The following is a 14,454-nucleotide window of genomic DNA, read 5'->3' as shown; positions in this document are numbered from 1 at the left end:
GCTCGCAAGCTGCGTCAGCCTCTGCAGCAGACGGCAGTTCCGCAGCGAATGGGTGTTGGACTGGCCGTGTTCGCTTCAGCAGACACGGAGAGAGCCAACCGCGAAGCAGTGGCACCAGCTGCCTTCAGGAAGGCTCGCGATGCCCGTATCCAGGCCCTCTGTGGTGGCAGAAGGAGAGGAGCAGTGTCTTGTGCAAGGACAGGATCCTAGAGACACCAATACGGCCCAGCCGGGCTTATGGGTGGAAAGCAGATTATCGCTGGGGAGCCAGCAACATCGGAGAACGCCATCAGGCAAGGAGGGCAGGCATGCCACCTCCCTCCCTCGGCACTCTCTTGTGCCTGCCACAAAGTCTGGGATATCGTTTGGAAAGAAACGTTTCCATCTGGTATCACAGCTCCTTAGGCTGGAAGAAGCTGCGGGGCAGCTGGAAGAAACCGCAGGGGACGTTTGCTCCCACAGACAAAGAGATGGACTCTTGCAATGTGGGGGGGCTCCTGAAGGGACAAGAGCTTCTGCAACAAGGCTCTGCATCCAGCTCCCCCAAGGATCAGGGCCCTGGTGGAAAATGAAGCTGGCGTGCCAGTCTCAGGCAAACGTGCTGCACGCTTGCCATCCATGGAGAGAGCGGCCTCCTCCGGGACGGGTGTCAGGAGCCTTTCTGAGTCCCTGCGCCTGGTGGGTCCAAAGGGGACATCTCTCCTGTGTGGCTGCAAGTGGCTCCTTCCTCCTTTCCCCCAAGGGTCTCACCTGGTGGAAGGCTTCTTCTCCAGATCTTGCTGCCTCGTGCCTGGCTCCCAGCTTCTCACCGTGGGGAGGGAAAGCTTCCGCCTCTGCAGCAGCTTGCCAGGATGGCACAATGAAACTAGGAAAGGAGGAAGCTCTTCAGAGCAGCCGCATGGGCACTGCCTTTTAAGCTGGTTGCAGTCAGCCAGCATGGGGCAGGGACCACCCCCAGACAGCACGGACCCTTACCTCCTCTCATCCTGCACTCTCCTGCAGCTTGCTGCTGCGAGGCGAACCACACTTTGGCCTCTGGCCTTGTCCTCACAGTCAGATGAAACCCGGCAAAGAAATGACACGGGCTTGAAGAAGGCTGGCCTCCTACCCGTTGCAGCTTGCTGGCAGTAATCCTCCTGGTGTTGCACGGGACATGGCATCCCTTTTGCGTCACGTTCACGCATGGGGTTTGTTGTCAAGCTTCCCGCAACACCAGAAAAGGTAGCCTAAATTCCCCTCCACATGCAGGCAGTTCTCTCTGAGGGGAATCGCGGCAGCACGGGCACAAGAAGCACAACCGCAATGCCCCTCCTCGCCAGGTGAAGACACTCGTAGCCGAAAGTCAGCATGAGTTAACCAGGACCCAGTCTCTTCAGGATTTAGCCCCGACTGGATGCTGAGCGTGGAGACCCGACCGCGCACGTTCCAAAGGAGGAGGTGGGAAGCCAAGGGCTGCGGAGGAAATGCACTCACCTTGGGAACATCTGGATCGCACGAGCGGTGGTCTCTCCACTCAAGGCAGTCGGGTGTGCCGGCCACATTCTCTGCAAAGAGACACAGACCTGCTGGAGGGTTTCTGAGGCACTTTTCTCAGGGCTCTCATTGACAGGAAGCAAACCTGTCTCCCAAGCCAAAAGAAAGCCTTCTCTCCAAAACCCTCCTCCAAAGCCTCTTCCATCCACCTTTGCTCTGCTCTGGAGGAGCATGGCAGAATATTGAGGCTGTACAGTAACGCTGCCAGGCCTTTTGCAGCGGCCAGCATCCAGACGCTCAGAAGAGCTAATGGAGAAAGCAGCTAATGGGGCAGGCGTGGGGAAAGGCATCTGACTGGCCTGCCGTGTCCAGGCTGGCCAACAGCGGTCGCATTGATCACCCTTCCACAGGATTCCCAAAGAAATTGAAGTAGCCCTCAAAACATCACCAGCTTACACTGTGGAGCATTGCAATGAGGTCCTCAGCGCTCTCCAGACGTTTAACACAGTCCGGATAAAACTTCATGCACAGGAAATCATCCTCGCACGTCAAAACACCGACGTCCCTGAATGCAAAGGGGACGTGCTCCTTGTTCTTCAGGAGGCAACAGTACAAGATGATGGTCTCTTGCACACACTCCTGCTCCACGTACAGTGGGAAGGAGGTGGCTCGCGCTAGCTGCAGGTAGTTCAGCTGCTCGACCTCGACGTCATCTCCAAGGAGAAGCAACATCCTCAGTGCCACAGCAAGCCCAAGTTGCTTGCAGCATTCCAAACAAGGGCCTAGAGGAAGGGTCGCTAAGAGAAACAGCTCCGGGGCCACGGGGTCTTCTGGGGGAACTCAAGCTCCACCCTGACCGTTGGAGACAATCCTCTGCCTCTCCCAGGCCTTTCCAAAGAGCAGGGAGAACAAATCCTTCCGGACATGGGGCAGGAAGAGGGGGCTGCTGCCTTCTCACCAGGGAGGATCTCAGGGGGACAGTACATGTACTCCAGCCACCCCTCATCAACGTCCAGCTGGAAGAAGGGTTTGCGAATCAAGAGCCGCTTTTGCTTGACGTGGAATTGCTCTTGGAGAACAGCAAAGGTCCCGAGTCCCGCAACCTGAACAGCCTGCACACAGAGAAGACAGAAAGGCTGAGGAGGGAGTTCTTGAGAGACGGGAAAAGGGATGACTCTCAGAGCAGGGGGACACTGCTGTGTGCCCTGCCCACTCCTGAGGGACAATGGGGCAAGGTGGGGCACTTTGGAAAGCTTTGGAGAAGAGCCGCATCCTCCGTTTCTTTCATCACCCCCCTCCCAGGATTTGCCACCATCCCTTGGCTAGGGAAGAGCCCAGAGGTTTCCAGCACACAGCTTAGGCCTGGGACTGATTATCCTAGGCACGGACCCAGGATATTCCCCCATCTCTCTGCTCGCCCTCTCCACTCAGGCCGCAGGGAAGAGTGAAGCCCTAGGGTGTGCCAAACCCCTGAGAAGCAGAGCAGATCTGGCCTTGGTTTCTCTCCCAGCTGGCCAGCAAGCTGCTCCGGGCACCCTGGGCGGTCTCAGTGCTCGGGTAGGGATTGCTCTGCAGGGCCCAGGACACCAGCCCACCTTATCCCGCTTCAGCGCTTCCAGAATTTGCTCGGATACAGCATCCCAGATAGCCTCAGTCTCTGGAAAGCAAGGAAAAGCCAGGTCAGGCTCCAGGCCAGCCAGCTCACCACCTCTTGGCAAGCACCTCACCCAGGCGAGGACACATGCAGGCATACGCGAGCCCCCCTGAAAAACACCATGCGGGCATTCCTGGGACATTCCTGAGAGGCCTGTGGAGCTGCAGGCCACACCAGTCTCTGGGACACCAGAGGTCTTTCCTCCCAGAGCCAGATCCCAAAGAGGCAGCAGCTCCCAGGGAAACCTGGCCCTGGATTGTCCCCATCACGAGGAGGCTGAGCCATGCCCAGAGGAGCCCTGGGGCTGAGGACAGCCCTAGCATCAGGAGCCAGGAGTCCTGGCTGCCACATTGTCCCGAGCCCAGCAGGACCCTCAGGCAGGGCTCTTGCAGCAGCCACCAGCTCTGTCCAGCACCGCCACCACCCCCCAGCCCAGGACTTGCAGCTTAGGACAGCTGGCAGCCCCTGGGCCACCCCTTGCAAAGGGGCTCCTGACACCCTTACCTTTGGGGGAGAGATTCAGGAGCACTGGGAACTGGGAAACCATATCAGAGGCGATGGTCACCCTCCAGCAGCCCTCCATCTCGCTTGCTGCTGGCCCTCAGCTCAGGACAAGGGATGCGCGCCCTGGCTCCTCAACCACAGCTCCTCTGCAAGGTGCCCCTGCTCCTCCCTCCGCCCGTCAGCGAGGGTCGCCCAGTGCAAGCTTGCTGCCTGCTGCCCCCACTCCTGGCCACAGAAGGACAGCGCTGGGGAGCACCCAAGCAGTGCCCAGCAGGGACCAGGCTGCACCTGGGGACAAAATGGAGATTTCGGGGGGGATATGGGGGAATATGGGGATTTTGGGGGCATATGGGGGCAAAATGGGGATTTTGGGGGGCATATGGGGGCAAAATGGGGATTTTGGGGTGGTCATATGGGGGAATATGGGGATTTGGGGGGGGAATATGTTTTTGGGGGGGGGGTTATGCTTTTTTGGGGGCTATAGTGGGGTCTGGGGGGCATCTGCCTATAGGGGAATGCAGATCTGGAGACTGGGGATGGCACAGGTCGAGAAATGGGGGGACACCGGCACCTGGGGAGGGGAGGTGGACCAAAAGGGGGGCGATTTGAGGGGGGGGAACGGGGCACAAGCCCACCTCCTCGCAGTACACCTCCATGCAGGCCACGCTGAGGCGGCGGCCGGCCCCCACGGCCTGCAGAAGCTCCTCGAGGGCGCGCTGCACCAAGCCGGGCTCCCCTTCACCGCCCAGCATGGTGTGAGTCTTCCCTGGGGGGGGCACGGAGGCACCGTGTCAGCCTTTTGGGGGGTCGCCGCGGCATGGGGAGGGGGCGTCGAGGCTCACCGGAGCCGCTGGGCCCGTAGGCGAGAATGGTGACGTCGCGGCCGGCCAGGAACTGGGCCAGCAGCGGGCGGACGGAGCCCTCGTAGACAGCGGCGGTGGAGCTGGCGGCGGCGTAAACAGCATCGAAGCTGAGGGGAAAAAGGGGTTAAAATGTGAGGGAGGGGGGGAGCACCCATGGGTGCTGCCCGCCATCCCCCTCCCGAGGCTCACCGGTAGCAGGAGGGGGCGTGGGGGGGGTCCTCACGCAGCTGCAGGGTGTGGCAGTCGAGGGGCAGCAGGCAGGGCTCCTCACCGGGGGGGCCGGGGCGCAGGCGGACGCAGACCTGAACCCGCCGGGGGGGTGCTGGGGGGGCATTGGCAGCCGTTGAGGGGGGGCTGGGTGGACGCCGGGTCCTCGCAGCCCCCTGTCACCTAGAAAAGTGTCCCCTCAAAGCCCCCCCGTCCCCTCAAAAAATGTCCCTTCCCTGACTGCTTCCCTAAGGATTTGTCCCCTCGCAGCCCCTTGACACCCCCAAAATGCCCCCTCGCAGCCCCGTCCCCTCAGCCCCTTGTCCCCCTCGCAGCCCCTCACAAAATGTTCCCTCACACACCAGTGCCTCAGGATTTGTCCCCTCACAGCCCCTTTTCCACTCACAGCTCTGTGTTCCCTCACAAAATACCCCCTCACAGTCCCTGTCCCCTCATGAAGTGTCCCTTAACCCCTCATCCCCTCACAAAATGCCCCCTCACAGCCCCTCATCCCCTCACAAAATATCCCCTCACAGTCCCTGTCCCCTCACGAAGCGTCCTTTAACCCCTCATCGCCTCACAAAACGCCCCTCACTGCCTGTTCCCTCACAAAATGCCCCTCACAGCCCCTTTTGCCCCTCACAGCCCCTCTCCCCTCACCGCCAGACGCCCTCCAGAGCCTCGCACCCCTTCTCCAAACCCCCCTGAGCCCCCCCAGCCCCCCATTTTCCCCCAAATCCCCACAGATCCCCTCAGATCCCCCCCCACAAGCCCCCCCCCGCACCAGCCGCAGCCTCCGCCGCCATCGCTCCCGCCGGACAGTTTGAAGCCGCGGGGCGGGAGCCAATGGGAGGCCGGCGCGCGCGCATGCGCAGTGCGGGCAGCCCGGCGGGGCAGGACGAAATGGCGTCGGTTGCCTGGCAACGGGGGGCGGGGCAAAGGGAAAGGCGGCCAGTCTGTACTGGGAATGGGCCCAGTTTGTACTGGGATGGGGCTGGGGGGCCCAGTTCCAACTGGGACGGGCCCAATTCATACTGGGAAAGGGCTGAGGGTCTCAGTTTGTACTGGGATGAGGCTGGGGAGCCCAGTTCATACTGGGAAAGGGCTGGGGGTCCCAGTCTGAGCTGGGGACAATCCCAGTTTGAGCTGGCTTGGAGCTGGGAGCCCTGCTTTGTACGGGGAAAGTTCCCAGTTTGCAGTGGAATGGGCCCAGTTCATACTGGGAAGGGTATGGGGGTCCCACTTTGTACTGGGGTGGGCCCAATTCATACTGGGAAGGGGTTAAGGGTCCCAGTTCATAATGGGAAGGGGCTGGGGGTCCCAGTTTGAGCTGGGAAGTGTAATACACAATAAATGCTTGTTCATTGTCTTTTGTATTATAAAAACAAGGAGCTCCGCTTGAGGAGCGGGAGTTGCAAAAGCTCCCTGCTGAAGTAAGGAGCTGGATAATGCTTGGCTAGACACTATGAAAATTCTTTTGCCTAATGTAACTGATTTAAAGATCAAAGCCGAAATTTCCTTAAGTGGTATATTCTTTATTGCAGCGCTGGATGCACGGGGGATCCTTCCGCCTATCGTGCATGTTCGAAGTGACAAACTATCTCATATTTATACAGCAAAACAATGAATATTCAATTAGCACCTATACATATTCATTACCTAACCCCGCCCACCCTCGCTTCGTATGCTAATTAGCTTATCAGTCCTTGCGCTTGCGCAAAAGTCTTCCAAGAATTGTTGGCCGGGGTCTTCAGGATGTGGGCAGTGGTCGTTGGGAGGAAGGCTGTAGGTCTTCCTCGTAATGCACTTTTCACCTTTGCTTAATCAGTTGTTTTCCAAGCTGTAAAAATGCTGAGTTGGCTTTCAATTTAACTGGGGGTCGGCCGATAACAGGAAGTCTCAGTTAACAAGACAAGACAATTGACTCAAGTTATCTCAAGTCTCAGCCTGACTAACGGTTAACAGATACTGGGATGTTTTCAAATAACAAGATGCTTAAACATAACAAAAGGTCTACAGATAACAAGATGTCGTTTACTTTGTCCCTGCTAACTTTTAACCACAAGTTTTATTCTATCCTAAAGTGAGTTTATACTATATCATTCCCCCCTTTTCTGGAAAATCTAGTAAATTCTTTTACTTAATACGGAAATTTTCTTCCCAGTCTTTATGATATGTACCCCTCAATACCTTGCCATGCACATTTGTCAAGGAGGCTAACATGGACATTCGTTGTAACAATTTCCAATTCCAAACAAGTAATACAAAAGACAATATTAAACTTATACCAACCAATATCAATAAAACAATAATTGGGTGACTCAGTGTGTTCAAAATCCCAGTTGCAGTTGGCGACCATCCAAAAAGTGTATCCCACCAGTTGTGACTTGTGTCTCGTTTCACTCTCTGCAAAACTCTGCTTATTTCCTTTGTATCATGATGGACAGTAATTAGAGTCTTCTCTCCATTTTCCTGAATACCTTTTAAAATTCTAATCAGGTCTTGGTGTTTAACTAGTTGCTTCACTAGTGTGAGGTTCATCCCAATAGGTGTAGGTAGTAACTTATGATACATTGTGTTGTTAGACTTGATCAGCTGGTGGGATACCACTGGTGCTAAATATAGAAAATCACACCCGACGATTCTAACAAAGTTACAAATACAAAAATTAGAATGATTTTTGCTATGGAGAGTTATATTCTCCTTGTCTATTTCTACAAAATCACAAGCAGTTCTTAAACACACGCACCCTTTACCAACATATACAAGCACAGTCTTTTGACTGGTATTTGGATGAATTTCAAAGTGGCAGATACCTTGCTCCGTGTCAAAACATACGTCCTGAGCATCAATTGTATTACTTTCACAAATAAATCCTTGTTGTTCCCGGGTAACACATGATTCTAGATTTACGGACTGCCATTTTCCATTCTCCATTCGTGCCCATGTTCTATGCTCTGAAGGATAAAGCACTGTCTTCTCATGGTTTAATCCTAGTGCAAGGATCGGGTGAATAACATAAACTGTAGCATTACGTATAGTAAGCACGAAGGCAGTAGCCATGTTAACAACGGGATCATAAGTAAAATTCACCAGGGTCCACCAAGACTGGAACTTCTTCTCAAAATCATTGGCATTGTCCCAAACTGCCTTTCGGATTTCAGCTGGAAAAATGCCTTCACTTCCTTCCCTAATAATCAGGGCAGCTGTTGCCTGCAACCATAACTGTGCTTGCATACAACTAAGAGCTAAGGATACATTATCTTGAATCATACTAAGTGCATCTATTATTAGTTTGTGGTCTTGGTCTTCTGCATTTTCCCATTTCTGTAACACCTTTGAAACTTGCCATTGGCTAGTTCCCAATGCCAATAAGGATGATTGTAAGGGTTGTTTTAATTTTGTCAAATCACTTGTTGCTGTGGCTAGCTTATTCATTAATATTTCTGAATCAATTCCATTTAAAATTCCTAATCCTGTTCCTAGCATTCCAGTTAAGTCTCTTCGTGTCCTGCCCCTGAAGTGCACTTGCTTCTGTGACCATATTGTCCAGTCTTCAAATGATGTTCTTAAGAAAGGAGAACAGGCTGGTTGAACTGCCGAGATGTTGATTTGTATTAGCAACTCAACACGCTTGAGTGACCATTCTGGATTAAATAACAATTGCTGTTGGCCCGTGTTCCTTACTACATACGGGCCAGTTTCATAAATTTTGGGTTCCAGTTTGATTAGAGGTGGGGCGTGGGTTGTAGAGGGTCTCACTGTTGTAGGAAGTGCCGCATATATTGTAAAATTTAACATGAGGCCCTCACCATTATTGACTTTGGACTGTTGGCCATTATTATTATTCCAAAAACAGCTGATTTCTACATTCCCTGTTAGTATAAAATTATACCAGCAATCCAATTTACCTGGGCGAATACAACCCTCTTGTTGTCCATTTTTGGAAATCGGTTTAACCAGAATCCCCGTTGCTTTCTCGTCAGTCGTTCCATTAAACATTCGACACCCTATTTTAATTTCATCTCCTATGGTTCTTTGGTGTGTCCACCCTTCCCCTAATTTTCGCCATTCTGATGGTTTATATAGATAGTTAACATTTGTTCGCCAGATGACAATGACTGATAACCTTCCATTAAGATTCTTATTCTCTGTTGTTACGGCTTCAGTCCAAGGCCACCCACCATTCTCTATTATCACAGAGGCACCTTCTTGAATCACAATTACAACTATAAGCCATAAAAACAAAACAATTCTCTGAACAAATCTTCTGCCAACCATATTACCAAATACTCTCAACCTTAATGTCCTCATTTTGATCGACTAAGCTTTAGTTTCAGTTCGTCGTCACCTGGTGTTACTTTCCAAGGAGCTCCTGGAGCCTTCTTCACTCGGGAATAGTGGATCCAAGCAGCTTGTTCTCTAATCTTGATAGCAGTGTGAGTTGTCAGCAACACTTGATACGGTCCATTCCATTTTTCCTCTAGGGGTTGTCCTGAAAAAATCTTTATATATACATAGTCCCCAGGCTTAAAGGGGTGGATTGGTTGATCCAACCCTCTAGCTCTGGTCCCTAACACAAATTTATGTACTTTATTTAATTGTTTTTGAAGTTCAGTTATAGAAGTATATAAATATTCTGATCCCAGCTGCGTTAGATCCTCCCCACTAAATAGAAATTGATATGGCCTTCCATATAAAATTTCAAAGGGGCTCAAATTCTCTTTTGCTCTAGGTTTAATTCTAATTCTGAGTAATGCTAAAGGGAGGGATTGAGGCCATGACAAATTAGCCTCTTGTCCGATTTTAGCTATTTGTTGTTTAATTAAATGGTTCATTTTTTCTACCTGTCCACTTGCCTGTGGTCTATAAGGGGTATGTAGTTGCCAATCTATCTTTAAGATCTTACTTATCTGTTGTACCACTTGTGCACAAAAATGTGAACCTCTATCAGAAGACATTGCTACTGGAATCCCATAGCGTGGTATTATTTCATTTAACAAGACTTTAACCACTTCTCTTGCTTTGTTTGTTCGACAGGGAAAAGCTTCGGGCCAACCAGAAAACGTGTCAGTCAAAACCAGTAAATAACGAAACCCCCCTTTTCTAGGGAGTTCTGAAAAATCAATTTGCCACTGTTGTCCTGGATAATTTCCTTTACTAATTATTCCAAATTTTATTCTATTCTTAGTATTGGGGTTGTTACGTAAACAGATGCTACATTGTTGAGTTACTTGTTTTATTGTTGTGTATAAATTTCGTCCTACTAATGTCTGACTCATGCTCTTATGCAATGTGTCAGCTCCCCAATGTGTTTTATTATGTTCTGTGAGAACTATGGGCCGTATCAAATTAGAGGGTATTATCACGCGGTTATCTTTTAAATATACCCATCCATCTGGTTTCCTTGTACCTTTCAAATCTTCAATTAATTTTAAGTCTTCTTTTGTATAATTTGGTTTTTGGTCCCTGTACATAGTTTGGATTTTACCGTCTGGTATCAAAGACATTGCCTTCACCTCAATTATTTCAGCTGCCCGTTTAGCCTCCTGATCTGCCAATCGATTTCCAATTTCAAAATCAGCATTCCCCTTTTGGTGTCCCCGACAATGCATGATAGCTACCTTCTCTGGTTGTTTTACTGCCTCTAACAACCTTAAAATTTCTTCAGCATGTTTTATCTGTTTTCCCTGGGCAGTCAACAATCCACGTTCTTTCCAAATTGCTCCATGAGCATGTACCACGCCGAATGCATATTTAGAGTCTGTCCAAATATTTATTTTCCTTCCTGCTGCTAGTTCCAGTGCTCGTGTAAGAGCAATTATCTCTGCTTTCTGGGCGGATGTCCCAGGGGGTAATGGTTTAGACTCGATCACCTGTTGAGCAGTTGTAACAGCATATCCTGCCTTACGTTGTCCTTGTTTTACAAAGCTGCTCCCATCAGTATACCAAGATTCATCAGCATCTTCTAAAGGTTCTTCCTTAAGATCGGGTCGACTAGAATACACAGTCTCCATTGTTTCTATACAATCATGAGTTATAGGTTCATCCAGAGTTCCGCTAAGGAAAGAAGCTGGATTTACGACGTTAGTGACCACAATTTCCACATCATCTTGTTCTACTAATATTGCTCGATATTTTAAAAATCTTTGTGGTGAAAGCCAATGATTTCCTTTTTGTTCCAAAACTGTTGAGACCGTATGGGAGACTAACACTGTCATTTTCTGTCCCATTGTAAATTTCCGAGCTTCTTGTATATTGATAACAACGGCTGCAACAGCTCGAAGGCATCCGGGCCATCCTTTACTTACTTCATCTAATTGTTTAGAGAAGTAAGCTACTGCTCGTTTATAGGGACCCAGTCTTTGTGCTAGTACTCCCAAAGCTATCCCTTGTCTCTCATGAGAAAACAACCAAAAGGGTTTCGAGAGATCCGGTAATCCCAAAGCTGGAGCTTGCATCAATTCTCGTTTAAGTTGTTTAAAGGCGTTTCGTGCCTCTCCAGTCCAGACTAACTTTGACTGATTACTCTTTATCAATTCATATAGAGGCTTTACCAATCGTCCATAATTATAAATCCAAAGGCGACACCAACCTGTCATTCCCAGAAAGGTTCGTAGCTCCTTTACCGTTTGAGGTTCTGGAGTCCGGCAAATGACTTCCTTACGTTCAGTTCCTGGTTCTCGCTGACCTCCCGAAATTCCAAATCCCAAGCAGGTCACGTGTTGTTGAACCAGCTGGACTTTCTGTTGAGAGACTCGATATCCATTTAAACCCAGAAAATTAAGGAGACTTACAGTCCATTGAATACAACTCTCTTTAGTCTTGGTAGCTATTAAGAGATCATCTACGTATTGTAACAAAGCCCCTTCAGTGTCCGGAGGTATCCAAGTTTCAAGTTCTTTTGCTAATTGGTTTCCAAAAATAGTGGGGCTATTCTTGAATCCTTGTGGTAGCACTGTCCACGTTAACTGTGTCTTTCTGCCTGAGTCAGGGTTTTCCCATTCAAAGGCAAATAGGTTTTGGCTTTCAGTGGCTAAAGGTAGGCAGAAGAAGGCATCTTTTAAATCCAGTACGGTAAACCAGACTTGACTATTCCTTAATTTAGTCAGCAAAGTATAAGGGTTTGCCACTACTGGATGTATATCCTCAGTGATCTTATTTATGGCCCTCAGATCCTGAACTAGCCTATATCTTTTCCCATCTGCCTTTTTAATTGGCAATATGGGTGTATTGTATTCTGATTCGCATTCAATCAGTAATCCATACTGTATAAATCTATCAATTATCTCTTTAATTCCTTTCCTATCTTCTATCCTCAAAGGATATTGCTTAACCTTAACGGGTTTTTCTCCTGGCTTTAATTTAATAATTATTGGGGTCACATTTTTGGCTCTTCCAGGAACTTCAGTGGCCCAAACTCCTGGATATACTTGATTTATGATTTCTAAGGGTATTTCACTTTTAGGGTCTGTTTGTATTAGTGCCAGGCTTAACACATTTATTAGTTGTTCTTCTCCTATCCTTAATTCCATTTTCCCTTTTTCAAAGATAATTTCTGCTTCTAATTGTTCTAACAAATCTCGACCTAATAGAGATTTTGGAGATCCAGGCAGGTATAAAAATCTATGTATCCCCATTTGTTTTCCCAATTTATATTTCAATGGTGTTAAGAAAAAGGCTTTTTCTTGTTGGCCAGTGGCTCCTATCACAGTCACAAAGTCTTTATCTTCTGGTATTAGTTTCTGGTTCAGCACTGAATAAGAAGCTCCCGTGTCTATTAAAAATTCCATCTCCTGTTCCAATTTCCCTAGCTTAAGTTTAACCAGTGGATCTGCTAGGGTAGAGTCCCCCGGTCCCCCTCATGGGTTCGTAACCATTACTAGCTTGTTTCTAGTTCGTAACCATTACTAGCTGACGTTCCCGCACTGAGGTCACACTGCTGAGGTTCCCACGCAGAGGTTCCCGCGTTGAGGTCACATTGTATAGGTTCCCTCACTGAGGTCACAGCACTGATGTTCCTACGCTGAGGTCACATTGCTGAGATTCCTGCGCTGAGCTCACATAGCTGAGGTCACATAGCTGAGGTCACAGAGCTGATGTTCCCGGATGAGGTCACATAACTGAGTATCCCTCGCTGAGGTCACATAGCTGAGGTCACATAGCTGAGGTCACAGAGCTGATGTTCCCGGATGAGGTCACATAACTGAGTATCCCTCGCTGAGGTCACATAGCTGAGGTCACATCGCTGAGGTTCCTGCGCTGAGGTTCCCGTGCTGAGGTCACATCGCTGAGTTCACATCACTGAGGTTCCCGCTGTGAGGTCACACTGTTGAGGTTCCTATGCTGAGGTTCCCACGCTGATGTGACACTGCTGAGGTTCCTACGCTGAGGTTCCCGCGCTGAGGTCACATTTTAAGGTTCCCGCGCTGAGTTCACAGAGCTGAGGTTCCCGCGCTGAGGTTCCCACGCTTTGGTCACATCGCTGAGGTTCCCGCGCTGGTGTCCCATCACTTAGTTGACATCGCTGATGTTCCCGCACTGAGGTTCCTGCGCTGAGGTCACATCGCTGAGGTTCCCGCGCTGAGCTCACATCACTGAGGTTCCCGTGCTGAGGTCCCCACGCTGACGTGACACTGCTGAGGTTCCCATGCTGAGGTTCCCGCGCTGAGGTCACACTGCTGAGGTTCCCGCGCTTAGGTTCCCAAGCTTTGGTCACATCGCTGAGGTTCCAGCCCTGAGGTCACATCGCTTAGGTGACATCGCTGAGGTTCCCGCGCTGAGGTTTCCACGCTGAGGACACATCGCTGAGGTTCCCGCGCTGAGTTCACAGCCCTGAGGTTCCCTTGCTGAGCTCACATCACTGAGGTTCCTGCGCTGAGGTGACATCGCTGAGGTTCCTGCGCTGAGGTCACATCGCTGAGGTTCCCGCTGTGAGAACACACTGTTGAGGTTCCTACGCTGAGGTTCCCGCGCTGACGTGACACTGCTGAGGTTCCCACTCTGAGGTTCCCGTGCTGAGGTCACATTGTTTAGGTTCCCACACTGACGTCACATTGCTGAGGTTCCTGCGCAGAGGTCACACGGCTGCGGTTCCCACGCTGAGTTTCCCACGCTGATGTCATATTGTTTAGGTTCCCGCGCTGAGGTCACAGAGCTGAGGTTCCCGCGCTGAGGTCACAGCGCTGTGTTTCCCGCTCTGAGGTTCCCGCACTGAGGTCACATCGCTGAGGTTCCGGCGCTGAGGTCACAACGCTGAGGTTCCCGCACTGAGGTCACATAGCTTCGGTGACATCGCTGAGGTTCCCGCGCTGAGGTTCCCACGCTGAGGTCACATCGCTGAGGTTCCCGCGCTGAGTTGCCCGCGCTGGGGTCCCATCTCTTAGGTGACATCGCAGAGGTTCCCGTGCTGAGGTTCCCGCGCTGAGGTTCCTGCGCTGAGGTCACATTGCTGAGGTTCCCGCTGTGAGGTCACACTGTTGAGGTTCCTACGCTGAGGTTCCCGCGCTGATGTGACACTGCTGAGGTTCCGACGCTGAGGTTCCCGCGGTGAGGTAACATTGTTTAGGTTCCAGCGCTGAGGTCACAGAGCTTAGGTTCCCGAGCTGAGGTTCCCGCGCTTTGGTCACATCGCTGAGATTCCTGCACTGAGGTTCCCGCGCTGATATCACATCGCTGAGGTTCCCGCGCTGAGGTTCCCGCGCTGATATCACAACGCTGAGGTTCCCGGGCTGAGCTCACAGTGCTGAGGTC

General features: G+C 50.7%; 1 protein-coding gene and 1 long non-coding RNA gene across 3 annotated transcripts in view; both read right to left on the bottom strand.

Annotated features, from left to right (window-relative positions):
- LOC119712973 (uncharacterized) overlaps nt 1-4,559 on the bottom strand; it is a 672,213-nt gene extending 667,654 nt beyond the window's left edge. For both annotated transcript variants that reach the window (XM_072029585.1, XM_038175406.2), the window contains exons 1-8: nt 4,474-4,559; nt 4,267-4,397; nt 3,632-3,919; nt 3,069-3,236; nt 1,930-2,585; nt 1,474-1,544; nt 976-1,136; nt 751-865 (exon numbers count right to left, since the gene is read on the bottom strand). In XM_072029585.1, the coding sequence (XP_071885686.1) occupies nt 751-865; nt 976-1,136; nt 1,474-1,544; nt 1,930-2,205 (623 nt within the window). In that variant the 5' untranslated portion in view covers nt 2,206-2,585; nt 3,069-3,236; nt 3,632-3,919; nt 4,267-4,397; nt 4,474-4,559. The remainder of the gene's footprint in view (nt 1-750; nt 866-975; nt 1,137-1,473; nt 1,545-1,929; nt 2,586-3,068; nt 3,237-3,631; nt 3,920-4,266; nt 4,398-4,473) is intronic.
- A 3-nt stretch (nt 4,560-4,562) lies between these two features.
- On the bottom strand, nt 4,563-6,038 carry LOC119716071 (uncharacterized). Its single transcript, XR_005263746.2, has 3 exons — nt 5,486-6,038; nt 4,684-4,816; nt 4,563-4,601 (listed from the first exon to the last, which is right to left on the bottom strand). It is a non-coding gene; the product is annotated as an uncharacterized lncRNA (long non-coding RNA).
- Between the last annotated feature and the right edge of the window lie 8,416 nt (nt 6,039-14,454).

Source organism: Anas platyrhynchos, chromosome 30 (assembly GCF_047663525.1).
Source record: "Anas platyrhynchos isolate ZD024472 breed Pekin duck chromosome 30, IASCAAS_PekinDuck_T2T, whole genome shotgun sequence".
NCBI classification, from domain to species: Eukaryota; Metazoa; Chordata; class Aves; order Anseriformes; family Anatidae; genus Anas; species Anas platyrhynchos.
This window is presented reverse-complemented; position numbering and strand designations above follow the sequence as displayed.